The sequence below is a fragment of the Globicephala melas genome, chromosome 6, assembly GCF_963455315.2.
Source record: "Globicephala melas chromosome 6, mGloMel1.2, whole genome shotgun sequence".
Lineage (NCBI taxonomy): Eukaryota > Metazoa > Chordata > Mammalia > Artiodactyla > Delphinidae > Globicephala > Globicephala melas.
Window position 1 is genome coordinate 42,668,090 of NC_083319.1, and position 27,055 is coordinate 42,695,144.

General features: G+C 42.2%; 1 protein-coding gene across 1 annotated transcript in view; it reads left to right on the forward strand.

Annotated features, from left to right (window-relative positions):
• Window positions 1-18,576, forward strand: part of GNAQ (G protein subunit alpha q) — a 290,054-nt gene extending 271,478 nt beyond the window's left edge. Inside the window, exons 6-7 of the mRNA XM_030876968.3 lie at window positions 7,340-7,493; window positions 13,291-18,576. Coding sequence (XP_030732828.1) covers window positions 7,340-7,493; window positions 13,291-13,481 — 345 coding nt within the window. The 3' untranslated portion in view covers window positions 13,482-18,576. The remainder of the gene's footprint in view (window positions 1-7,339; window positions 7,494-13,290) is intronic.
• Window positions 18,577-27,055: the final 8,479 nt, after the last annotated feature.

Consider the following 27,055-nt stretch of genomic DNA (forward strand, 5'->3'; position numbering starts at 1 on the left):
CCTGCTCCAACACGCTGTCATCCCCAGCATCTTACAAACCCTCCACATATGTCTGCTGAGTGATGGGCAAACAAAGGCTAGGACACCGTGTGCTGAGGGTGTGAGGAAGGGCCAGTCCAGGGGGGCTCGAGGAAGGAGTTTTGAGGGAAGTCAGGTCGATTTGGGTCTTGAAGGATTCGGAGGACAGCATTACAGGTCAGGAAAGTGGTCACACTTGTGTGATAGTGGTGACATTGAGTCCTTTTATGTGGCAAAGGGAGCATTTGTGAGGGGTCAGATTGAAGATGTGCACTGCGCTCAGGTCGTGCCAAGCTGTAAATGCCAGACTGAGGAACTTGGGGCTTTACCCTGCAGCAAGCATTAAGTCACTCATGTGCAGCAGGGGGGTTGCATAAACCGTTATCTTCTAGAGATTAGAAATATATATTTTTTACATTACATGTAATATTATACATTATAATATATATTTAATGTCAGTTTTCTATATCCATTCATGCACTGATGGACACAGGTTGCTTCCATGTCTTAGCTAGTGTAAATAACGCTGTAGTGAACATGGGTATGTAGCTGTCTTTTCAACTTAGTGTTTTTATTTTCTTCAGAGAGATACCCAGAAGTGGAATTGCTGGATTATATAGTAGTTCCGTTTTTAATTTTTTGAGATATTTCCATACTGTTTTCCATAGTGGCAGCACCAATTTACATTCCCACCAACTGTCTACAAGGGGTTCCCTTTTCTCCACAGCCTTGCCCACACTCATTTGTTGATTTTTTTTTAAAATATACATCAGCCATTTTATAAATTTATTTATTTAATTTTTGGCTGTCGGGTCTTCGTTTCTGTGCGAGGGCTTTCTCTAGTTGCAGCGAGCGGGGGCCACTCTTCATCGCGGTGCGCGGGGCTCTCACTATCGCGGCCTCTCTTGTTGTGGAGCACAGGCTCCAGACGCGCAGGCTCAGTAGTTGTGGCTCACAGGCCCAGCTGCTCCGCGGCATGTGGGATCTTCCCAGACCAGGGCTCGAACCCGTGTCCCCTGCATCGGCAGGCAGATTCTCAACCACTGCGCCACCAGGGAAGCCCCATTTGTTGGCTTTTTGATGATAGCCATTCTAATAGGTGTGAGGTGATATAGTGATTTTGATTTGCATTTCCCTGATGATTAGTGATGTTGAGCATCTTTTCATGTAGTTTCTATTGGCCATCTGTATATCTTCTTTGTAAAAAATGTCTATTTAAGTCATCTGCCCAATTTTTAATCAGAAATGGTGTTTTTTTGCTGTTGGCATTGTATGAGATCTTGAGAATCAATTTGAGATGTTAAGGATTAGAGGTGTAAGACCCCTCGGGGATGGCCTCAAGAGGGCCTTTTCTGATGATCCTGGGAGGGAAGACACCGAACGGTCCCACCATTCTGCTCATGATCACAAAGTGAGGAGCAGGTAGGCACCCCTTCTTCCCAGGCCAGCGATCAGGGTGGAGTTTAGTGCTCCACCTGTTCACGGTTCCAGCCCGAGTGAGGAGTGACTTACCTGATCAGTGTCGTCTTAGTCTGTTCGAGCTGCCATAACAAAATACCGTAGACAGGGTGGCGTATAAACAAAAGACATTTATTTCGCACAGTTGTGGAGGCTGGAAAGTCCACGATCAAGCCTTGGGCGGTTTCATTGTCTGGTGAGCATCCGCCTCCTGGTTCATCGATGGCCATCTTCTTATTGTGTCCTCACACAGCAGAAGGGGTGAGGTCTCTTTTATCATGGCATTAATCCCAACCACCTCCTGATGGCCTCACCTTTTAAAACCATCACATTGGGGGTGAGGATTTCAACATATGTATTTCAGGGGGACCCAAACATGTGGTCTGGCCAAGACTGACATTTCCATGGCCATGTTTTCTTGAGGCAGGGTGACTGCATGGAGACCACCCAGGCCACTGGGTGCCCACTCACTGGCAGCCTGTCCTCAGGTAGCATGGCCCTTTGCTCTTCCCATGTCTGTGGAGGGGGGGAGACTAGGCAGTCCCACGGATTTCTGTTCCCTCTGTTCCAGCTTTCTCACCTGCGTCGGGCCACCTGTCATTGGGAGCGACGCTTTCAGTCTGGGAGAAGTGGCAGATGCGGTTGATAAGAAGACAGAGCGTCCTTGGGGCTCAGGCATAGGCAGGCCCCCCTGGGTAACAAGGAGCCCTGTGTTGAAGAGTAAAACCTTTACTAACATCAACTGGCTTTAACCCCAAGAGAAGGAGCGTAAGATTAGCACCACCACCCCTAGACGGCTTTTAAACCTGTCTCCAGAGGTGAACAAATCCTCATGTACATGACTGATAAAATCAGTGTCTCATGTTGCTATTTTGTTTTCTTACTTGCAACTCCAGGCCCTACAGAATTAGTAAAAAGCAAGTGTCACCAAGTCTTGTGGAACATACCGTTGCCTCACATTTCAGTTTCTACTGAGCAAAGTGGATTATGCTTCCTGCACTGCACAGTCCACCACCTTGTAAGGCATCATGAAAATCTCATTTAGTCCATTTAGGATTTAGTCTGGGGGTTTTGATCAGGTGAAAAAAGGCATCAGGAATTCTCACTGTGGAGTGAAAAACAACTTACAGAGCATAAAGTAAGAATCTCATCCTAATTGGGAAAAACAAAAAGCATGAAGCCAGCAGAGTTATATTTTCATCACACGACTCCGGCACTGGGCTGGATGTGTGACTAGAACTTCTCATCACGAATGTGGGACAGAGCATCGCCTGTCTCGTTGTTGTCCCTAGCTCAGCACGCTGTCTGCACCTTCCACCTCCAAGTGTGTGCCGTGTGTCAGCAAGGTCAGCTTCACTTGGGAGCATGTTAGAACTGCAGGCTCCTGGGTCCCACCCCAAGCTGGGTCAGAACCCATGTCCCCAGGTGATTTCATAACACACGTTAATTTGGAGAAGCTCACCTACAGCGCACAGTGCTTCACAAAGTTAAACCTATATCAGAAGCCCTTCCCTGGAGGGCTTGTTAAAATGTAGGTTCCTGGGGCTCCCCCTGGGAGATTGAGTTCGGTGGATCTGGTTGAAGGCATAGTGGTGCCGATGCTGCTGATCAGCGGTCCGTTTTGTTGCTCTTTAGCTTTGCCCTGAATGAGAAGCTCAGGCCCAGGCCACACAGCACATGGTAAGTGGGAAAATAGCCTAGAGCAGCCCCAAACTGCATACACGAGCGAAGCTTGCATTGGACCAGGCCAGTAAGCGGGCATGCCTCCACAGTGGCCCAGTGCAGCCAGGGACAGTCATCTCTAGGACCCGGGGCTGGGCACAGTCCACTGTCCTGGCTGTTGGCCTGGTATGAGACCCCCTCCCAATAGAGCCCCATCTGGAGCTTGTGGGCTCCAGTCCTGATTTGAAACTTAATCAGAGAGACTTCACGCGCCTCCTTGTGCTTTGACTCAAGGTCAAGACCACTCTCCCTTTCCCTGTCTCCACCCAGGGTCTAGCAACTTGCCCTAGAAGGACTCCAACCAGAAGAGCCCCCAATAGGGCCCGTTTCCCTTCTGCAGAGTGCTAATTACAATAAGTCTTTCTGAGGGAGGCTCCCTGGTTGAGGCCAAGATGTACATACCCGCCCTTTAGAGAAGGCTTCTCTGAAGACCACAGTATGACTTTGTAGAATTCCTGTAGCTGTAAATAAGAAAAAAATGTTAATTCTCACATCAGGGATGTCACTATCTAATTAACCTTCTTTAGATCCTTTAATTCTTTCAGTTCTTATTAGAGCCTTTGCTTTCCTTCCGTCCTAAAATTTTCAACCTATAAAATCTCAGGCTACGAGACATTGTTTCTCAGTGAATATGGTTTCCAGGCTTAAAATGTTACCACTGGTAATGATAACCAGTAAAAGGCACGTAGATGGTAAATATTATGTTTAAAGGCTATGCGTGTTATTTATGTTAAAGATAAATGTGTACAGTAAAATAAACACTGTCCCTTGAGCCGTGAAGTAACCTTTCACTCCACTGGTCCCACATTTCGTCCGTATTTAAGTATGTAAGCAATGGTAGGCGCAAAGTGAAAGGTCAAAGAGATTGTGATGCCAAAAACTTGGTCTCTGTGCACCCGTGCCGAATCGAATCTCAGAGACAGAGTTTTGACTGAAGTAGAAAAGAATAGCTTTATTGCTTTGCCAGGCAAAGGGGGACACAGCAGGCTCGTGCCCTCAAAACTGTGTGTCCCAACCCAGGGGGATTTGGTGAGGAGTTTTGTAGCAGTGTTTCAGGGGTGTGTGCAGGGCCTGCATTCCTTTAACCTGGCCTCAGGTGGTCTCCTGATGAGCTTCTCTGGTTCTCAGGGTTGTCAGACTGCAACCTTCTCTCTGGAGTGAAGAATGCTTCATCAAGTAGTTAACATCTTCCATTTGTTGGGGGTTTTAGTTTAGAAGAGCTCAAAGATATTGTTATGTGTATCCCTTGAGGCGAGGAGGAACCAGGACCCTGCCCCAAGGCTGCGCTGTTGTTTCTTGACTGCTCCTCCCTTGTCTCTGCATCGCCTCCCTTCCCTAATTAGCAGCTGTTTGAACCTGCCCTTTAGAACTCTGGGAGGGTCCTGGAGGCTGAAGCCTATTCCCTACAAACAAGAAATGGGGGACACAGAAGGGCTTCCATGCCCAGGAGCCCCACAGGGTCCTGCTCAGTTTCAGTTGGTGGCGATCGACTTTACCAGATTTGGTAAAGATCTCCTTTTGAAAAGTGGGCCTATTCAACCTGATTTGAATCGGCACACTTTATATTAGAAAAGAGCAAGACATATTCAGGATCTAGAAAACTGCTGGGTGAGCTCAGTGTCCCCGAGATTTCCTGGAACAGCAGTCAAAGGGTAATGCAGAGGAGTGTACTTGGCCTCCATAGTGCTGCCCTATGAAACTTAGGACACATTCTGCATCAGGAAGGCAAAAGCTGAGCAGAACGTGTCAACAGCTTCGAGCCTTAGTCTTCAAACATCATTCATTCAATTTCCTTTTAGAAATTGAGAGTGAGGTGGATCCAGGTATATCACTTAGAAGCACTTTTTTTAAATTTTTATTTTATGTTAGTGTAGAGTTGATTAACAATGTTGTGTTAGTTTCAGGTGTACAGCAGAGTCATTCAGTTATACATATACATGTATCTATTCTTTTTCAAATTATTTTCCCATTTAGGTTGTTACAGAGTATTGAGCAGAGTTCCCTGCGCTATACGTTTGGTCTTTGTTGCTTGTCTGTTTTAAATGTAGCATTGTGTACGTGTCAGTCCCAAACTCCCGATCTGTCCCTCCGTCCCACCCTTCCCCCCCACTAACTGTAAATTCGTTCTCTACGACTGTGAGTCTGTTTCTGTTTTGTAAATAAGTTCGTTTGCATCATTTTTTTTTAGGTTCTGCATATAAGTGATATCATATGATACTTGTCCTTCCCTGAGAAGCATTTTATATATAATAAGAACCAGAAAAATACAGTTCAAACTAGCTTAAAAACTAAAGGGTACTTAATTGGCTCATGTTACCAAAAAATCCAGAGGCATAACCCAGTTCAGGTATGGTTTGACCAAGAAGTTAAAACCTGGTTTCTTTTTCTCCCTGTTGCAAGATAGTTGCTAGAAGCTCGAGGCCTCTTCCATTTTCTTGATGAAAGCAGGGTTCTCTGTTCCAGAGCTCTTAGCAAAAATCCTGGGGTTAATTACACCGGTTGAGCAGCTTGGCTACGCTGATGACCATAAACCAGGGAAGCAATACTCCAAGTGACGTGAGCCTGGATTCAGAGCCCAGCCCTGAATCAGCCCACGTACCAGGAGAATAGGATGCTCTGGCTTAAACCACTGACCCACCTGGTAGCAGTGGAGGTGGGCTCAGTCCCCAGCAGGCTTTTCCATTGCCCCAGACTTGGTCATAACACGTAGAACTAAGGGGGTTGGAGAGTGTTCCCTGGGAGAAGTGTGCCCGTGCACCAGGGAAAGGAGGAGTCTCCAACTGTGCTGCCTTTGTCCATGACCTGAGGATGGGAATGATTTAGAAGCAACTGTGTCTGTAGAAGGAAGCTGGTGAATAGATGTGGGCTAAACTAGGAGACTCTCCAGCTTTTGGCTGGTGAGTCTCAAGAGTAACTTTGATTAGTATCTTTGTTTGTAAGACCAGGCTGACTAATTCCTTGAGAATCCGTTGAGGTTTCGTTACCAAGGGTGGCTTGATGATGGTTTCAGGTGAGAATAGTTTCTCACCAACACTGAAGGTAGTGCGAAATATTACATTTGTATCTCCAAGTAATTACTATGTATATGTCCACGGTTCTGTATGAAAATTATAGTGAAACTTAGGGAGAAGGTGTGTTCTGATAAAGAGGAAATGTGTGATCTAAAAATACTTTTCCATGTGTTTTTCTAATCAGGGAATATATATATTTGTAAAGTAAGTAGTAATAATTCTAAGAATACAGATGCACTTTGGGCAAAGAATTAAGTAACTTTGTGGGGGGTTTTTTGGTTGTTATTTATTTTTGGCTGCATTGGGTCTTCGTTGCTGCACGCGGGCTTTCTCTAGTTGCGGCGAGCATTTATTTTTGGCTGCGTTGGGTCTTCGTTGCTGCACGGGGGCTTTCTCTAGTTGCGGCGAGCAGGGGCTACTCTCCGTTGCGGTGGCTTCTCTTGTTGCGGAGCACGGGCTCTAGGCACGTGCGCTTCAGCAGTTGTGGCACGTGGGCTTCAGTAGTTGTGGCTCACGGGCTCTAGAGTGCAGGCTCAGTAGTTGTGGCGCACGGGCTTAGTTGCTCCGCGGCATGTGGGATCTTCCTGGACCAGGGCTCGAACCCATGTCCCCTGCATTGGCAGGGGGATTCTTAACCACTGCACCACCAGGGAAGCCCCCTAAGTAACTTTGTTTTGATTGCTATGAAATAGAACTAATAGTGAAGCCCCAAGTACACATAGCTTAAGAAATGCAAAATGAAGCCTGGTACTTTGTTCTTAATTCAGATCTTAAGCATTTGGCCATGAATGAATAATTCTTAGTGGACATCTGTGACGCTTGGTGGACTTTTGTGACAGTGTGCCAGATGCATGATTCTTCAGCCTTTGATGATTCTCTTTCAACCTTAAGAGTTATTTCAGCAGATGTTTATTATTATTATTCTCTTCCGCTTGTCAACCTGAGAGTTTGCCTAATGAAAAGAGCTGCTGAGCCTTTTGCATGTAAATCCTGATAAAAGCTGCTACAGCCCAGCCCAGGGCCACAGAAACTGAATGCATACCAAAGACGGGTTGGACTTACAAAACAAACAGTTCACAGACTGAGTAATCATGTAATTCACGCGTTGTTTTTCTGATGATTTTTTTCAGAACCGAATGGAGGAAAGCAAAGCACTCTTTAGAACAATCATCACGTATCCCTGGTTCCAGAACTCCTCAGTTATTCTGTTCTTAAACAAGAAAGACCTTCTAGAGGAGAAAATTATGTATTCCCACCTAGTTGACTACTTCCCAGAATATGATGGTAAGTCAGCACTCTTCCGCCCTCCCAGTAGCTAGGGACACATTCCACCCGCCTCCCGAGACCAGTGCCTGAGCCGACACACGACGGTGCTCCGTCACTGCCTTTGCCCCCCCCTGAAGCCTGCACGTCACTGCCTTTGCCCCCCCGAAGCCTGCACGTTGTGATTGATGGAGTACGAATTCTTGTTTGTCCTGTCTTTTAACGACGACCTGAAATGTTTCATACCCCGACAATGCTGAAAGTTATAGTTATTTCAAAGCACATAAGAAGTTGTTTTCTTCTGCTGTTCAAAGGAGGGAACAATCCCCTAGTTTTGACTAATGGTGTGTCAACCATGATAGCTCCCTCTTGATTTCCCTTTCGTTTGGTAACAGTCTGCCTCTGCCTCTCTCTAGAGAGAAAACAGAACGTTGTGGTCAAGAGCCCATGGTCTGAAGTCGATCTACCCAGTTCTGATATTTCCTATTTGTAGAACCGTGATCAAGTCATTTAGTTGCTCTGGGCTTTAGGACCAAACTTACTTACGTTTTATAGACTATAATAGATAACATATTGTGACATTTTAGCGTGATGCCTGACACATGGTGAATATTCAGCAAATATTTACTTTTGGGGGCTTCATGACCCCCTGAAGCCCCATCACCCTAAGGGGTGGCACCCATCCTTTAAGCCCTTCCTGTAGCACTTAGGGTCTGTAGCACCCACTTCAGTACTCCTATGTATGCACTTCGCATTATTTTCTTCCTTCTTACAAACAAATCTTGCCTCCTCAACTAGACTGTGAAATCCTGGATGACCGGGCATGACAACCAACCCCTTCCGAGAAATACTTGTTGATTGATTGGTAACAAAATGCATCCACACCCAGCCACTCTGAAACAGGTGAAAGAGTCACAGCCACTGCCCTGTAAGAACTTACGTGCACGGTCCACACCCACCTCCCCATACGTGCTCAAGTCTAGGTTAGGAGTGGCTAACTACGGCCTGCCGCCTCTTTTTATAAATCAAGTTTTATTGAAACAGCCATTCATTTATATACTGTCTGGCCACTTGTATGCTGCAACAGCAGAACTGAGTAGTTGTGACAGAGCTCAAGTGGCCCACAAAGCCGAAAATATTTCCTCTCTGGTCCTTTAACAGAGAAGTTTGCCAAACCCAGATCTAGATGAACAGCAGGTAAGAGGACAAGCTTTGAATGTCACAGAAAACCAGCACTGCCACTTACCAGCTATGGTGCCTCGGGCAAGTTTATTCAACCACTGAGTTTCTTCATGAGTAAAAGAGAATTGAATGGAATCACATATGTAAGTTACTTAGCACAGTGCCTGGCACAGAGAAGAGCACAAACCCAAAAGTACTTATTATAGAGGTGCAACAGTAAGAGAACGGGCTATTTTTTAAAAGTACGTTATCAGCAAAGGGTATCTGGCATGGATGTCAGCTCAACAGTGTTTCTGTTCTGCAGACTCCCTCAGAATGGTAATTGCTTCAAAACTAATATTCAGTCTGGCCTCATAGCTTTCTACGAAGACACAGACACATCGAGGATGGAGTTTTATTCATCTTTTCCTCACACATGCGTTTGGTATGGTGCTGCTCTTGGAAGGGGAACGTTACATGTTTAATGAAGTTCCCTTCTCAGATACGTATAAGACTCTGAGCGTTGCTGACTCTACCATGTGGGGATGTCGTCAGGTATTAGAGATAGTACTGTTTTTGGTAGCAGTGTGTTCCCATCCTCCGTCCAAGTACATTTTCCTTTGTGCTTTGAGGTTCCTTTAAAATGATACTTGCCCAGCCTAGACAGTGTATTCTCTTTTCCTCCTTTTGCTTTGCCACTCGCCTGCCACCACATCACAAGCGCCAGAGCCTGGAGTCCTCAGTGCTCCTGAGGAAACTGGAAGGAAGTAACTTTGTGTTAGTTCTCTCCCACGGCAACAGGCTGGCTCCTTAAACACGAGATCTGCCCGAATAAGATGGGCACGAAGCATCTGACTTACACCCAAACACGCGTGCTTGCCTCACACACCTGGAAGGAGAGGCTCTTTGTAGTTTTTCTCAGAACTTGGTGAGAATCCACGGATGGGATATGACCCCGACCTCCCGACGCAGCACCCGCCTACAGGCTAGCGTGTTTTCATGATATGCTTGCACACGGGAGGACAGAGGCAGCACGGCCCTACAGAGCAGACCCACCGAGGCTCACAGTGCATGAGGCGGCAGCACGCACAGCACAGCACACCGGGGTTGGTTTCCTGCAGTACGACACGTGTTAGGAGTACTGTTCTCCCCTCTCTGTTCAGCGTCTTCCTAACCTCTTTACACATCTCCTTTGGCCAATAATTTCCCCAGATATCCCATCACTATGAGTGTGAGCATCTTCCTTCTAACATGTGCCTGTTGTGAATTTTTTTTTTTTTTTTTTTTTTTTTTTTTGCGGTATGCAGGCCTCTCACTGTTGTGGTCTCTCCCGTTGCGGAGCACAGGCTCCGGACGCGCAGGCCCAGCGGCCACAGCTCACGGGCCCAGCCGCTCCGCGGCACAAATCCGCATCCCCTGCATCGGCAGGCGGACTCTCAACCACTGCACCACCAGGGAAGCCCCATTGTGAATATCTTTAAATCCCAAGATGTTTTTTACTGTCCATCTCCCCCAGTAATACACGTAACGCATACAGGAAACTTGGCCGTGGAAAAAGAAAGACAGACACTGATTGTTATTCATAAAGCAAACACAGCTGTCATTCCAGGAGACTTCAAGCCCTTGTAAGATGAGCTAAGACAGAAAAAATTCTAGGCCCACTCTGCAGTGATATTTTTATCATAAACATGTTTATAGTATTCTAAATTTCACACTTCCACATTTCTGCACTTACAAGGTCTTCATTGTAATGAATGCCATTTCTGTATTTCTCTTCGGGAAGGAAAATTACCATTTCTACATGGACTTGAATTGCAAAATTGTCCATAGAGACTATGGAATTCTGTTACTGCTATGATGACTAAAAGGATTTCTTTGTAGTTTATGTTTATTCAAATAGGAAATTATGCTTAAAAACGTAACAGGTTCCAGGTGCTCTTCCGTGAACTTGAGTCTTGTTCTGATATACTTTAGAGTTAGAAAAAGAAAAAGTAGACCTTTCTTTCTCAAAAAGTACAAAATTCATTCATAAGCCAGAAAGATAAGTGTTCTTTTATGAAAATGAGAGGCTGCACCAGTTCTAACAATCTATTTGTCCTGGTTTTAAATATTTTTATTACTGCTATGGAATTATTAACAGTAAGTACATCGAATAAGCTAGGACATTAAGTGATTATATATATTACATATTTGTAATTGTGTAACTTTTTAATTATGATGCCAGCCTTCTTAATCATTGACAAAAATTTTAATTCTGGGCTCTGAAGTTAGAAATTCAAACATTCCTTTTGTAAATTGTACAAATGAGAATGATCCGTTTTCATGGCTCTTTCTCCCAGTTTCCAGCAATGCTGGATATAAAGTTATTTGCAGTAAGATTGGTTTGAAAAGTTTTCAGGTTGGCTGTCTGAAACTCACGGTGCATTTTGTTAGAATGTGCAGGCCCTCGGTAGAAATTTCAAAGATTTCTTTGTCCCAACCAGTAGATGACAATACTGACAGAAAAAAATCTAAGCTGTGGATCCCAAGAGGGTCTTCTGAGAGAGGAAGAGTGGAGGTTATAGCGCAAGACCTTCTTTCATGGTACAGAACTAGAAAAAATGGGAGAAATGCAGATGTATAGTGCCACAAAGACTCATACGAGAAAGGTGCTCAATCCTTGATAGGTGGTGGTGGTGCTTTAGTGTTGCTTTTAATTTACAAGTTTTAAATTAATATATTTATTAGGATCTGTTATGCTCTATTGAGATATAATTCATATACCATTTAAAATCCACCCATTTGAAGCGTATAATTCAATGCTTTTTGGTATGTTAATTTTTTTAATTCTGGTAAAATATATGTAACGTAAAATTTGCCATTTTAACCACTTTTAAGCATGCAATTCAGTGATATTATAATTACACTCACAGTGCTCTGCAGCCATCACTATTCCCACAACTTTATCATCACCCCAAACAAATTCTGTAATCATTAAGCAATAACTCCCCTTTTCTCCTCCTCCTAGCCTCTGGTAACCTCTAATCTACTTTCCGTCTCTATAAATGTGCCTAATCTAGGTACTTCATATAAGTGGAATCGTACAATATTTGTCGTTTTGTGTCTGGCTTATTTTACTTGATAAAGTGTTTAAGGTTCATACACGTTGTGGCATCTATCAGAACTTAATTGTATGTATACACTACCTTTTGTTTATCCATTCCTGTTGATGGATCCTTGGGCTGTTTCCACCTTTTGGCTGTTATGAATAATGCAGCAATGAAAATTGGTGTACAAGTATCTGTTAGAGTCCCTGCTTTCAATTCTTTTGGGTATATACCTAGGAGTGGAATTGCTGGCTCATGTGGTAAGTCTGTGTTTAGAGTTTTGGGGAATCATCAAACTGTTTTCCATTTTCCATTCTCAGCAACAATGCACAAGGGTTCCGATTCCTCCACATGCTTGCTGACACTTGTTATTTTCCACTTGATTTGATTATAGCCATTCTAGTAGATGTGAAGTGGTATCTTATTGCGATTTTGATTTGCATTCCCTAATGATGTTGAGCATCTTTTCATGTGCTTATTGGCCATTTATATATCTTCCTGAGAGAAATGTTTATTCAGGTCCTTTGCCTATCTTTTTATCAGGCTGTCTTTTTGTTGTTGAATCGTAGGAGTTCTTGGTATATTCTGGATATTTACCCCCTTAGCAGATATGTGATTGATTTGCAAATATTTTCTCCCATTCTGTAGGTTGTCTTTTTTTTTTGTCATTTTTTTTATTTCTTATTGAAGTATAGTTGAATTACAATGTTGTGTTAATTACTGCTGTACAGCAGAGTGTGTAGGTTGTCTTTTTACTTTCTTGATGTCCTTTGATATACAAAAGTTCTTAATTTTGATGAAGTCCAATTGATCTGTTTTCTCTTTTGTTGCCTGTGACTTTGGTGTCATATCTAAGAATCTGTTGCAAAATTATTAAGTAACTTCTTCATATATCCTGGTAAATGTACCATAATCCTTCTAAGACAGTGCTTGGCACATAAGAGACCCTGGATAAAAGTAAGAAAATGTAAACCAACTTTTAAAATCATCACACGTAGTGAATTGAATTCTCATAAATGTGGTTTGCTCAGAAACACCAGAAGTGAGGCTACAGAGGACAGCTGTAGACGGACCAGACCTTAAGGAACAGGTTTTGTATTCTGAGAGAGATTTCAGTCTGGAGAATGTAAAATGATCCATCGTGGAGTGGGGGAGGGGAGACACACAGGGGCAGATTGACGGGAGAGCCTGAGGCAGTTACGTTGTACGCATGCTTATTATGCAGCTGAAACCAGCTCAGTTAACTCAGCCCAACAGAAGGAAACTAATCACACCCCTACAGAAGATTCTGCTGTGGCTCCCTGTCTCCCAAAGAATCAGAGCTAAACCTAGCCTGCCCTTCAAGCTGTCTGCCTGTTTTCACCTAATCACATTCTGTGGATGGATGGAGATGAATGGATGGGCAGGTAAAGTGACCCAGAGGAGCAATTACACATAGTCGTGTTGAGGAAGGTGCTTATAACAGATCCAGTCTGCACTGAAGAGGTCTTTATGAGCATCAGTAACCACTGACTGAGCAAATGCCTTAACAGATCAGCTGACCAATGTCCCTTTCCTCCCTTGGCCAACAGGACCCCAGCGAGATGCCCAGGCAGCTCGAGAATTCATCCTGAAGATGTTCGTGGACCTGAATCCAGACAGTGACAAAATTATCTACTCCCATTTCACATGCGCCACAGACACCGAGAACATCCGCTTTGTCTTTGCCGCTGTCAAAGACACCATCCTCCAATTGAACCTGAAGGAGTACAATCTGGTCTAATTGTGCCTCCTTGACACTGCCCTTCCCTTCCCTGGTGGGCTATTGAAGCTATACAAGAGGGACTGTATTTCTGTGGAAAGCAATTTGCATAATACTAATTTATTGCCGTCCTGGACTCTGTGTGAGCGTGTCCACAGAGTTCGTAGTAAATATTATGATTTTATTTAAACTATTCAGAGGAAAAACAGGATGCTGAAGTACAGTCCCAGCACATTTCCTCTCTTTTTTTTAGGCAAAACCTTGTGACTCAATGTATTTTAAATTCTCAGTCATACTCACAAAGAGCTGTTTCTTCCTCTCTCTCTCTCCCCTCTTCTTTTCTATTGAGCAAAATGAAGCTGATTTTCCTTTTCCTAACCCATCCCTTCCTCCTGATTTTTCCCACATTATAATGGCCTTTATCCTAGTTCCATTCTTGGTCAAGTTTTTCTCTCAACTGATACAGTCAGGACAAGTGTCATTCCATTTAAGCCATCAACATCAGCTTAATTTAACAGTTTGTAGTTTTTGCTGAAGGATTATAAGTATTAATACTGTGGTTTTAAATGTATTGCTCTGGATATACATGTAGAGGTTTTTTTATATAAATACATTGTTTTGCCTCACTTTGGGCTGGGACAGTGGATGCCCATCTAACGGTTAAGTGTCTTTTTTTTTCTTTTTTTTTTTTTTTTTGGATTTCTACCTTCAGCCATAGCTTGGTTGCTCAGTGAACTGTACATAAGTCAGTAAGGCAAGGGCCAAGACACACAGAAGTCCGTCCTTTTGAAATGCCATGTGCCATTGTCCTTCCTCCTTTCCTTCCCTTTTTTTTTTCACCTTGCTTTCTTCAAACTGCAGATGCCAAAAAATAATGCCAAGAGACACTACATTATTCCAATGGCTGCTACCCAGATCCTTTTCATAGGTTGCTCTTAATTTTTTTTTCCTTCAGTTCAAACTTTTCCTCCCTTTTTTTTTTTTTCTTAGTGTTTGGGCCACAATTTTTAAAATGACTTTTATTAATGGGTATGTGTTGCCAAAGCTGGCTTTTAAAAAAAAATTTTTAGTGAGAACTTAAAAGCCAGTACCTTAAAATGTAAGAGAGTAAGACTGTGAAGGCTAAAGTGTTTGGCTGCGAATGAACCTGAAATACCAGTTGCCAAACAGTTGGTCACTGTCAACTTGACTCTCATAGTCCATCCTTTTCTTTGCCCTTAAAATCATTGTTTTGTGTCCACATTCCATGTTGAGCATCTAAATCGACAATGTGGAAAAGCTGTCCTGTGTGATACCCCATGAAATCTGCTTTTCTCTCTTCATTTGAAGCCAGTTTTACTCTCTTTGTGTTCTTTAAGGTCAAGTAGGTCTGCAAAGAACATTGGTTGATAGTATTATTCTGACACCTTTAATTTGCAGAATCTGAAGTTACTGCTCGTTTACCATCTTTGGGATCTTAAACTGGTGACTGGCTGAGTTGAACTTAAGGAAGATTTGTGGACCGAAACTCAAAAGTAACCTCTCTGTTCTGTAGAACATGTATTTATAAAACTGAACATAGTAGGAGAGAGATTTGGAATTCTATATGTGCAATTTCTCAACCAATGCAAAAAACACAGCACATGTATTGATGAGCTTCTGTCAAGCAGTTTGAGTTGAAATATGATTTAAGAACATAAGTCATGACTGTTTTAAACCTGCTGGGAAGTTAGAATTAGGCCATGATGCTGGTCTCAGTTTAACTACAATACTATTTGGCACGAGTCTAAACTTTCATATACATCACTCTTTTGGAACAGTAAAGGAGAGGGAGAAAATCAATGGCTTATCAGATGAGTACCAGAGTTCCTAAGTAGTAATGGGATGTTCCCATTCTTTACTCTCCCAGCCTCAAACTACACAGGTTACTTGGTTTTTTTTTCCTCCTTATTCAGAAAGCACCTGTAATTTAATGAAGAAACAGACTGCCTGTAGGTTTAGTGCAATTACGAATGCTCTAATCATTGTACATACATCTCTCCCTTGATATTGCATCATCCATCCTGGCTTTGTAATCATTAATTTTTTGGCAGATTGAATGTGCTGTATTGATATGTATCTATGTAATTGTATTGTGTGTCTTGTAGCTAATTCACATTTTGAATAATGTTATTTTATTTACTTTTTTAAGAGAGGAGAATGTAAATTTGTCAGTTTATTTCTGACTAGGGATATTTTTTTTTTTCCATTTAGAAAAGAAAAAAAAAACCTTACTATCGTACGGAGCGGTACTAGCATCGTGCTATATAAAATCATTTGCACATTCCTGAGTAGAGGTATACTGATTATAAGACCCAAAGGTCTTAAGACCCAAAGGTAATTTCATAGCAAAAATCAGTTGGAGCTTTTATACAAACATGGAAACCAACTTTGTAGAACTTTTGCCATTTGACCTAGGATTGGAATATGAGCTTTTATACAATTCATATTCTTATTTGGCAAATATGCAGTTTAGTATTACCTCTCTGATGGCCTTTATTAGAAAGGCAGTTTTAGAAGCTATTGTGATCCACTAAGGAAATGTTTTAACAGCTAGCGACCACTGCTTGCCTGAAAGGGCGATCTTAAATTTGGTGCAGCAAAAGAAAAAAAAAAGAAAAAAAAAAACAAAAAAAATATAAACAACAACATTTGAAGGCCTACAGTGTGTATAGAGAAAACCTCATCACAAGGTCATAAGTGTTACAGTTTTAGGGAATCAAGATATTCTATTTAATAGAGCTATAGTAGATGTAGTCAATTAAACCTGATCTCAGAGCTCAAAGAAGCTGAGCAAAACAGGGAAAGATTGTTATATTTGTCTTTATGAAATCGGGATGGAATTGCTATGCAGAATTGCGGTTTGTGCTCTCACTGTTCATCTTAGGGTGCATGACAAGATCCCTTCTCTTGAGAAAGGAAAAAATTGATCACCCTAGTTACAGTGACGCATAGAAACCGAATTGTATCCACACTAGTCAGTCGAAGCTAAAGGATTTTCTTTTTTGTTTCTTTGGGGTTTTACTGAAGGGTCTGGGGTGGGAAGGGATTCTTTTCAGTTTTGTATAAAAACGAAGTTTACTCATGCTTTCTATTATTATTGTGATTGCAAGCATTCTAAGCGTGTGCCGCTGGACCCCTCTTGTGATGCTCTCGGTAACAGTAACGGAGGCCTGTGGCGAGTTTTGTGGTGACTTGGGCATGTCTTATTGAAAAACAAAAACACAAAACACAGAAACCTTTCTTCAGCAGACCAAGGCAAGCAGCCGTCTCATGACTCACTTAACACATTGCAGTGTACCAGTTTACAGATGATTTTTCCCTTTTTGCGTGACATGGCAGTTCCAACCCACAGAGAATCCCTTATTTGTAAATTGGAGGTTTGTACTATGCCTTACAGAGCTTAAATTCAGAAGTTTGTGCCTCATATCTGAAACAAAGGGAAATAATAACAGAAGTAAGTGAATCCCCTCAAAGTGTTTGTTTTTAAATACATTTTCATATAAAGAGCTCTGTTGAATGTCATGAATAGATTGGGGGGAAAAATCTTCTAGAAACCTGCATATGTTGTTTACTAGCAGATGACATCTACAAAAGGTATTTAAGGAACACCCGAAACTTGTATTTTTTTGTAGATTAACTAGCAGGTCTAATATTTAAAAAAGGTAATTCAGCTAAAGGACAATTTACTTTTTGTACTTCAGACTATCTTGATTGTCAAGGTGTACGAACTGTAATTTTAAAATTTATACTGCCACATGATTGTAAATTTTAGTTGTCTTAAGTTAGGAATCAGTGAAAAGCTATTTATGCTGGATAGGGGTCAAAAATGACTATTATTTGCAAAAAATATATAAAAATAATGGGAAGAAAGGGCTGCATAATGAGATACTTACTGCAAGACTCAGATACTCGTTGGAAATAATCAAGTTACCCTCAATTTCCCTTTGTTTTCAGTTTCTCAAAAAGAATGAATGAAATGAAATATAGCAGAATGTTAACCCATATAAAAATAAAGTGTACCCAAATATTGTAACGATATTGCTGCTCTTCTTAAAATTAAATAAGGGTTTAAAACCACTTAATTGGTAATTGACAACATCTCAGTTGACACAGATAAGGTGTGCTTGGTATACTGTTTTCTTCCAAAGGTTATCTTTGGTTAGAAACACACACAAAAATTAAAACTAGTAAGTAACATTGTGTTTATCTATCTCTACATATTTCCAGCATATGTAGCGTTAATAGATCTGTCCTGGTAACTATGTCTTTGGGATTTCATTTTGATTCCATAAAATTAGGAAAAGAAATGGCTTAGTTGTACATGACTAGCTAGAGATTTTTGGAGCCAAACACCTGCTGTTTCGTAGATACTTAGTACACAGTCTGAACTTGCCACTTGTTTTTCTCACAGAATAACCATTTCCTGCTGTCTTCCCAACTACCAATGCCCTTCAATAACCCTGTTGCTTCTAGAATCATCTGTTCAAAGTATGCATATACACCTAGCACATAGTAGGTGCTCAAATATTAATTTCCTTCTTACCTCCCTTATCATGTATCCTCCATTGCCCCATATGATTCCACCCCAATAGTAAGTGGCATTTACATGTTATGAAAACATCTATTGGGTGAAATTGGATCTCACTTGGATAAAGGAATTCTGACTTCCATATAAGCTTTGGTAGACAGAAAAACAACAGGGAGAAGATATTCTTCAATAGAATATTTTTAAGTTTAGAAAAGGAAGATGGAAAATTACTATGTAACTTTGTTCAGGTTACTTCGACTGAAACACATGTTTTTGGTGGATTTCTTTTCCTCAAAGAACTCTCTAAATGCAACTTGCTGGATTCCTCACCTGTCATCATGCTGGAAACCCTTACTAGACCTATGTATTTTAGGGAGTTTTGTCAGAAAAACATTTTTAACTTGCAGTATTTAAAAGAATCATATTTACTGTTCTTAAAATGTCATTCAAATGCATGTATTGTCTATTGTTTGGGGATGGGAACTAGTTTTGCAAAAAAACACCTAATGTTGTATAATAATGCCCCGATGATCTTGCTGGTTAAAAATACAGTATTTTTGGCCATAAGTTTGTACTACAGTTTTCTTCATTCTTGAGTTTTCCTTCTCTTGAAGTTGCCTAAGCCTCTCCAAGAATATTTTTTATTAGAAGGAGTATTGGGATAAGTCTTTCCTTCCTTAAAGCACTTTATACTGCACATCCATTTCCCAAAGTAGGTTCAATAGTTTTTACACAAACCACCAAAAAAAAAAAGAAAAAAACTCTTTTCCTTTCTGAATATAATCAGAAATTTCCGACTTCTTTAGTGGAAGTTTTCATATTGATAGTGTTTATCAAATTTGTTTAAAAAAAAATACTTGCCCTAATTTAGGTTGCAAGCAACTGTCAAAACAAGTTTAAATAGCTGCTCAATAAAGACTTACGACAAGCCCCAGTCTTCACCCTGAGGCCATCTCCTCAGTGAAAGAACACGGGGCCTCACAGGCAGAGGGTTTCATTAGAGTTTCTTGTCTCAGCCCTGGGAATTAAAGGTCCACTCCACGTGGGAAAAAGGACCTGGCGTAGGTGTCCTTTAAGTCTGTGATTTTTAGAAACATAACGTCGAGGCTTTTGAGATCAGCTGAAAACTAGCTTTTCTTTTTCTAGCAATTTTGTGAAGTCGGGGTGATGGCAGCAAGAGCTTCTCCAGAAAATCGGTGCTTACGTATAGGGACCTGAAACCGTAACAGAAGCAAGACCTGTTCCTGCTACTTGTGATCAGGTCTTTTACTTGGTAGCCCAGCCCTTGCTTAGGGAATTTTGTGTCTTGCAGAATACTGTTCCGTCCATTAACTTTAGAGAAGAAAGTGTCATTTTTACTTAAAAGCCTTAGTTTTAAGGCTCTCCTATCCTTGCACGTTTTAGAGACCCTTTCCAGTAGGCGGTGTCCCTTCTCCCTGGATCTTCCTGTGAAGGGAATGGTGTGCCTGGGGACTGTCATTAGTACGGGCCTGGAGTGACAGTTCCCACAGCCTCTCTGCCGAGGAACCGGGGTGTTAAGCAGCCCCCTAGCGCTCCTCACTCTGTGGCCTTCTTGCTGGGCCCTGACCCCACCAGGACCTGACCTTGGTCCATCTGCGTCATCATCTTGAAGACCCCCGCCCACAGAAAAAGACAGGAACTTGCTGAACATTATTTGAGCCAAGTATTTTAACTTGATCTTTCAACTCACAGGTCAAGCCTGCCTAGTCTGATTTTTTTCTGTGCTATCCTGGGAGCAATAAAAGAGTAGCTGGTCTGAAAGCTGCTCTACCTTTCTCTTCACCTTCCCTGTCTCCTCCCATTTTTTCTCTTAGGATGTGACAGCCGGCATGCTGCCTCTTGAGAAACCAGTTAGACCACAGCAAAGAGGTGGGGGGAGAACTTGATGCCAAGGAACAACAGTAGTTCGTGTGAGAGTGCGTACAGAGCAACTTCTAATCGTCATCAGCCGGTGTCTTGCTTTTCTCTAGTCTGATTCTGAGTCATTTCCATGTTCATCAGCTACTTCATATTTAAAGCCTTTACTGAAATGGTGATCAGGGTTGGAAAGTGGAAGGCAGTGGTTGAGGGTGGGTTTCTGGTTGGTTCTTTTTGTTCTAAGTTATCTATGTGTTGCCATTGTTTCTTTGTTTCATTGCCACGGCTAATGAAATACAGATCCAGCTATTATGAGGCACTGAACTCAGTCTATTTTAAGGGAGCCTCCCTTAGGTCCCTGCAAAACAAGGCCTTGGTTGTAAAATGCGGGTCTCTTTAAAAGCTAAGATATACAGGGAATTCTGAAAAGATTCTTTTTGAATTCTGATGCCTCAAGACTTTAAATATGATCTGGATTGAGGCTCGCTCTTTCTGTTTTCTTCAAGAATGCAAAGGCCAGATATTTTTCTGTCCCAAAAGCCTGTGGGTAAGATAGGCAACTTGCCTCTTTAAGAGGGTCATTAAACCAAACCATAGTAGCAAAGAGCCGATGAGGTTCCCTCAGCGGGCCTTCCAGGCCCTTCCACCGCACTGCTTCGGCCCTCGGTGGCCTTGGAGGAGGAGTTCTGCAGCTTAGAAGACTATATGCCTGTCCCATTGAGACAGGCTGCATAAAGGGCCCCTGGAACTTTCACCCTGTTCGCAGTTTGCCCAGTGTGTTTCTATGGTGGATATTTTAAGCATCTGTAGAAATGAGAGTCCCAGGAAAAGAGATTGGCAAGTGAAGCTTGGCAAACCCTGCAAGTCTGTAAATGGAATTCCACATCATGTACCCAGCTACGAAGAAGCTTCCATAGCTGCTCACAGGACCATGTTTGTGTCTGCTCTGGGGTCCCCTCACCTAGGGCGCCATGCCTATTAGGGATCCCACACTGCTTGCCACGTACTGTCCAGTCAAGGCGCCAGCTGGGGCACCCCTGACGTGCAGGGTCCACGTCAGGAATTGTAAACGCCGTGGTTATTTTCCCAGGCTCGCGGCAGCATTAGCAAAAGGGGCCTGCTTTCTTTTCGTGGAATACAAAACAACCCAGCCAGTGGTGTCCTGATAAATGGTTAACAGCGGGGGAGCAGTGCAGGATTATGGTACTGATTGGTAGTGAGTGCTGATTTCCGTGGTTGAAATGTTCCCCCACCATGCCCAATTTTAAGCCACTGATTTGTAAGGTCACGACTCAGAGCTGGGAAGAGATGCTAACGATGGACTCTCAAGCTATCCTGCAGGGAGGACACCCTCACTCCCTTAAGACAATGCCTTTCTGTAAACGTGGGAAGCCGGCAGCAGGACAAGCCTACCTGGCTGATTGCACCCAGAGCACCTGCATTCCCTTCCCCGTAACCTGGAGCTAATTACCAAAGAGCAACCTGCTCACAATAGGCTCAGAGATGAGGCAGCTTGGCTGGCGATACTAAACACTTAAACTCTCAGAAGGAACAGCAGGGATGGGTACACCTGAAACTAAGTCAACTACACTCCAATATAAAATTTTAAAATGAAAAAAAAAAAAAAAAAAGGAATGGCAGGAATGGGTACCCAGGAAGCTGGAGAGGAAAAATGCAAAATCAATTTGGACATCGGATTAACCTAACGCTCTGTGTGCATGTGTGTGAAATGTCTCAGCATTTCCAAGCAGTTCAATCGTTGCTGAACAAACAGAAAAAGCCTGTCCAAATATTCATACCAGTGGGTGACAAGATTAATCCTAAATCTCTTAAAAACTAATCTCGATACATATGTGGGTATACGTGTAAAACCTAAAAACGGTTTGCCCTTGAAGTTGTGTACATGTGTGAATACATGTGTAGTCACAGTCAGACTGGCTCATCTCTTGGTTACTAGAAGCATTTAACTCAGTAATGCTTCATACTGACAGGATCAAGACAGAAAAGATTATAAAATCCACAGCTAACCTTCTTTTGTTGCTGTTGTTAATGTTTCTTTTGCCAGTCTTTTCAGGCGCCATCTTTAAAGAGCTCTGTCCTAATCTAGGAAAGAACACCTAATTATGGCCGATTTAAAATGTTTTGCTTTTAATGATGAACCTGAGCTGGGGCTTCAATGTCTCTGAGCAGTGAGGGCCTGTATTTCCAGCACAGACAGGGAGGAAGGGTTTCGAGAAGGTTCGGAAGCTGAATGAAGGCTTCCCTAAATTACTGAGGCCAGGCCTGCGTGTTTAGTGCAGTCACTGTTCCATGTTGTCACTTACATCCCTGGGTTAAGTCCTCTCTGTGCATACTGCTTGCTTCCCAGGGAGCAGAATGAATTCTCAGAGCCCCAGGCCCCCGCCACACGGACGCCTGTACAGAGCCACAGACTCGGGCTGGTCCACACGGCGTGGGGCTGTGCTCTTGTGTCAGTGCTGTCAGACCGGCCGAGGGTGGCCTCCCTTCCATGCCCCCTGGTCCACACGGGGGTCAGAGGGTGGTGGGCGCTGCAGAGGCTTCTCTTTCAAGTCAGGAGCTGCCTGTACCCTCCTAGCACTCTCTGGCCGCAGACGAGAAACCGTAAGTCAAGGCCTCAGGAGTAACGCTTAACAAATCCTGCAGCTTCTGGCCCTCGGTGGGCAAACCAAGGCTTGCCCCTGGCTCAGGGGGTCCTCAGCGGGCCTGAGCGCAAAGGTTGCAGGAACCCACTCATCAGCACCCACTGTGTTGGCTTTTCTCCTTCCCTTGCCTCACTTCCACGCTCATTATGCTTTCTGGGTTCTCCTCGCCAAAAACAACTTGCACCAACATCCTTTACACGGGTCTGCTTTGGGGGAAATCCCAGTAAAGACAATAAGACCATCAAGGGGTGGCTTTCTGTGTGGGCAAGCACCCACAGGGACTTGTCAGGAAATGGCCACAACTAGGGAGAGTGTTTTGAGCCTTTCAGTGGACTCCCAACTGCAGCGGGTGACTGAGGTCCAAGATGAGCACCTGGGACCCCAGCCTGCACTGAATTTGCTACACAGGTCCCACAGTGGGAGACTGGATATACTCATAATAATACACTGATGAACAAAAATTCTGCCTTTTCCTGGAAGCTGCCACCAAATCATTTTTAAAGATAATCACTTTCAATTGCTGAAGAGAAGTGACACGGACGTTTCCCCCTTGCAGTCACTCTGTTTAGGGGCTTCTGGACTCCTTTCCTCCACCTGCCCAGCCCTGTCTATTCGTTCCAGGATGAGTTCCCACACCCGCCCCGACTGATTCCAGCTGGGTCAGGCCGGCCTCCCTGGAGACACGCATGCACTTTTGTCTTACTCCCCCAGCCAGTGGATGATGCTGACATAATCAGAGGCAGGGAGGAAAGAGGAAAGAATATTCCATCAGAGAATTAGCACATATTGTGACATTTCATTGCTGGGAGAAAAATGAGAGAATAGGGAACATACATTGAAAACTATTACAAAAGTAAAGGCCATGTTCTGAAAGAGAGTGTCTGCCTTCTTTCATAAATTTCTCTAATTTTTGGTGGTTGGTAAAGGTATCTCCTTAAAAAAAAATGAATTAAGGAAACTATGCTTCAGATCTTGATGAAACAAGACTTTCGAATGAGAGGCTCTCTGCCAGTGCAAAAACTATTATACCACAATTGTCAGTACTAATGTCTGAATATATTGTTCTAAAATATGTTGTATTTAGCTATCTAATTATTAACCAAGTCCTTGGACTAGATTGTAAAGGAATGAGTCTTTGAGTAGGGGTTATACACCTGTATATTTTGAGATGGTTCAAAGCTAAATAAAATTGTATTCAAAATCAAATGTTATCTTTTTAGCAGGCACTGCCAGGATTCCAAACTGTTTCATAAAACCAGATTTATTTTACTGAAATACTTTTGCTGGGCATAATTCTATAGAGAATGAGAAGATATTTCCAAAAAGAAAGAAACAATGATGACAAAATCTGGCAGTGGCTTAATATGTTTAAGGGGAAAGTTATTCAAAGACATCCATGTAAAAGAGAATGGGCCAATGTGTGTGGAACTTGGGACAAAATTCAGGTTAACTCAGAAGGAAAAATTTTAGAGTAAATTAAATTGACTGTTTTTATAGAATTAGGCACTGAGAGACTAATTTAGTGGTTCTGAATATAAGTGATTCCGGAAAATCTCTAACAAGATTGCCTCTCCCATTCCATTTAGCCACCAGAAATATGTTACAATTTATCCTTTTTCTCTATCATTTATAAATTTTTTAAATATGCCCTTGTCTCAACGATTTTAGATGGCAGGTGAAGACCTCTTCATAGCTTCTTGCACTCTTTGATTTTATTATTACTTATTAGCCTTTCCAAGATAAACTCAAACACCTCTAGGATTGCCTGGTCTGGTGCACCCACAGAACCACTGAAGAATGGGAAGATTGTTTCCCTTCCTGACTTCCTTTTAGAGTTAGATTTATTACTTTAAGTGGGACATTCTCAATAAGATCACTTGTGAATCTGCTGGTGTTAAATACTAGCATTAGGGATAAATTCGACTGTGAGCACTACAGGTTATATTACACATAATTCACCAAATATGGGCGACCATCCATGGAATAGACTAGGGAAAAAGTGAAGAAAGTGATCAATTCCTACTGTTTTAATACTGGGCATTGTTGACCTGAAATCTGTCTCTTACTTGATTAGGGACGTCAGGGGGCTAAACTGTGTGGTGTAGACTGAGGGGTACACTTTTGACCATCAGAAGAGTCCAACTCATTACTATGATTGCATATCTTTGAGCTTACGTGGTATGATTAGGCCATTCAAGAGAATGAAGGGATGTATAAATGCTTTGCAAAACTTTGATTCAGGATCTGGAAAGTAAACATGCCTGGTACCCTCCTTGTTGCTCCCATCTACTAACCTCCCCTGACATTACCCCGGGTGGCTTTAGAATCTGTATGGCTAACCCAGGGGGCAGCCTGGATTTTGGATCCTCTACATCTTCATCTCTAGTAATTCCTCTGCTCCACTCCAGCCAACCACTTCCATGATCACTCTTTAACTTCTCCCCCTCCAAAGCACTAATTCAAACATCTGACTACAGCTTCCATTCCTGGTTGTTTATTCAATTATTTCCACTCGACTGTCCTGAATCTAAAGATTTTCTTCAGGCTGTTTACCACTTGACTTTATCCCAATTCACCAGCCCTCTTTTCTTCACTTCTTATCCAGTTTAGATTTAATATTCCTGGACTAAATAACCAACCTGGAAACACTCTACACTCAATCTATCCCAAACAAACTTGTTTATTGGTTGCATACATGAAGCCAACTAACTCAAAAAGCTGAAGGAAGTTGGAGAGAATAACCAAACAGAGTAGATTGGTTCCACTATAAATTCAACCCCAACCTGGCCCATGAGACATTTCTTACAATAGCTGGCTAGCTAATTCAGCCCAATCATCCCATAAAGGTCACCTAGAAAAACTGGATAAAATATTAAAAAACAGCTCCCTAAAGGTGTGGACAAACTAATAAGATAATGAATAGTTACTGGACCACAACAGAGAGGAAGACAAAAGCTCAGGAGAATGTGTCCAGTGTTTAGGCCCACTCTTCCTCTGGCAGTATTCATCAGTTCCAGAAAGGGCAGAGAAGAAGCTGAGAAGTAGTGTGACATTTTTGTTAGCCTTTTACAGTTAAAAGGACAGGCATTAGAGTGCAGTGCCCAACAGTGTGGTCCAAGGGAACTACCTCAGCTTGGAATGGACTACAAAGATTACAGCCTAAGAGTAATAATGGACCAAAATTTCATGGGGCCTCAAGTTCTGCTTCAAAATGAGGTAAGAGAGCAAGATAGTCAATTTTGGAAGACATCTTGTAAAAGATGGAAAGGAACTAATGAACATTCAAGAGAATGAAAAAAAACAACCTAAATTAAGAACTCAGGATGTGAGTTATTTGCAGATTATACATAGCTAAAGAGAAAAATAGCAAACTTGAAAACAGACCATGCTAACATAATGAGGATAAAATGAGGAAAATATATATCATATATATTTTCCATTCTTTTAATGGAAAATATATAGGACAAGAGACATAGAGGTTTTGGTGAGAAGTTATAGTATATATATATTTGAAATCCCATAAGGAGAAGAGATAGAAATAGTAAAGAAGCAATTTTTAAAGAGATGGTGTGTAGAACTTTACCAAACTAATGAAATGCATCAAGCCACAAATTCAAGCTATTCAATGATCCCCAAGAAGGATAAATAAAAAGTATATACCTAGACATATCATAGTAAACATGCTGAAAAACAAATGAAAAAGAGTGAAAGCAACTAGTGGTAAAAAAGCAAAACAGAATTACCTTTAAAAGATCAACAATTACATTTATAGCCGACTCTTCAACAGAAACAATCAAATCCAGAAGACAATGGAATGGTATCTTGGAAGGGCAAGAAGAAAATAACTACCAACTTAGAATTCTGTCCACAGTGAAAATATGTGAAAAGAATGAAGATGATTCTGGCTATGATGGAATAAATGAGACCAGATCTACCTTCCAATGTAAACAAATAGAAAACTCAAAAAAAGTTTTCAGATATTAGACAACAGACAGTATAGAGTTGTAACCCCTAACAAAATCTAGTGAGATGAGCCCAACAACATCTTGGCTTTCTTCCTGGAAATACTTTCTGAACTATAGTTGAAGAACAAGAATTCTAAGTAGAGCACAAAGATTAGAGTTCAGAAGGGCCAAGGTAGCTGGAATTCGTGGGGCATACTACTAGAGTTAAGGGAGTGACACAAGAAAGAGTTCCAGAAATCTGCATAAAGGTCCCGGATCTTGGGCCTATTGCTCAAGACAAAAGCAAGCATGCATAGAGTGAAACTGCATGATGCCAGGCAGAAAATAACTGGGGAACTGTAAGCTTAACAGTTCCCGGAGCTCAGAGTTGGGAGATGCTTGAGTTGCAACTAACCAGAGTGGAGCATTCTCACTGAACATGCCTTAGAAATAGGGTTAAATTAAGCCTAAAGTAAGGGCAACTCTATCTACCATAGGAAATTTTAAAAAATAACCCTAAAATGACTAACCTGATCCATAAATAACTGCCTGCTAGAACAA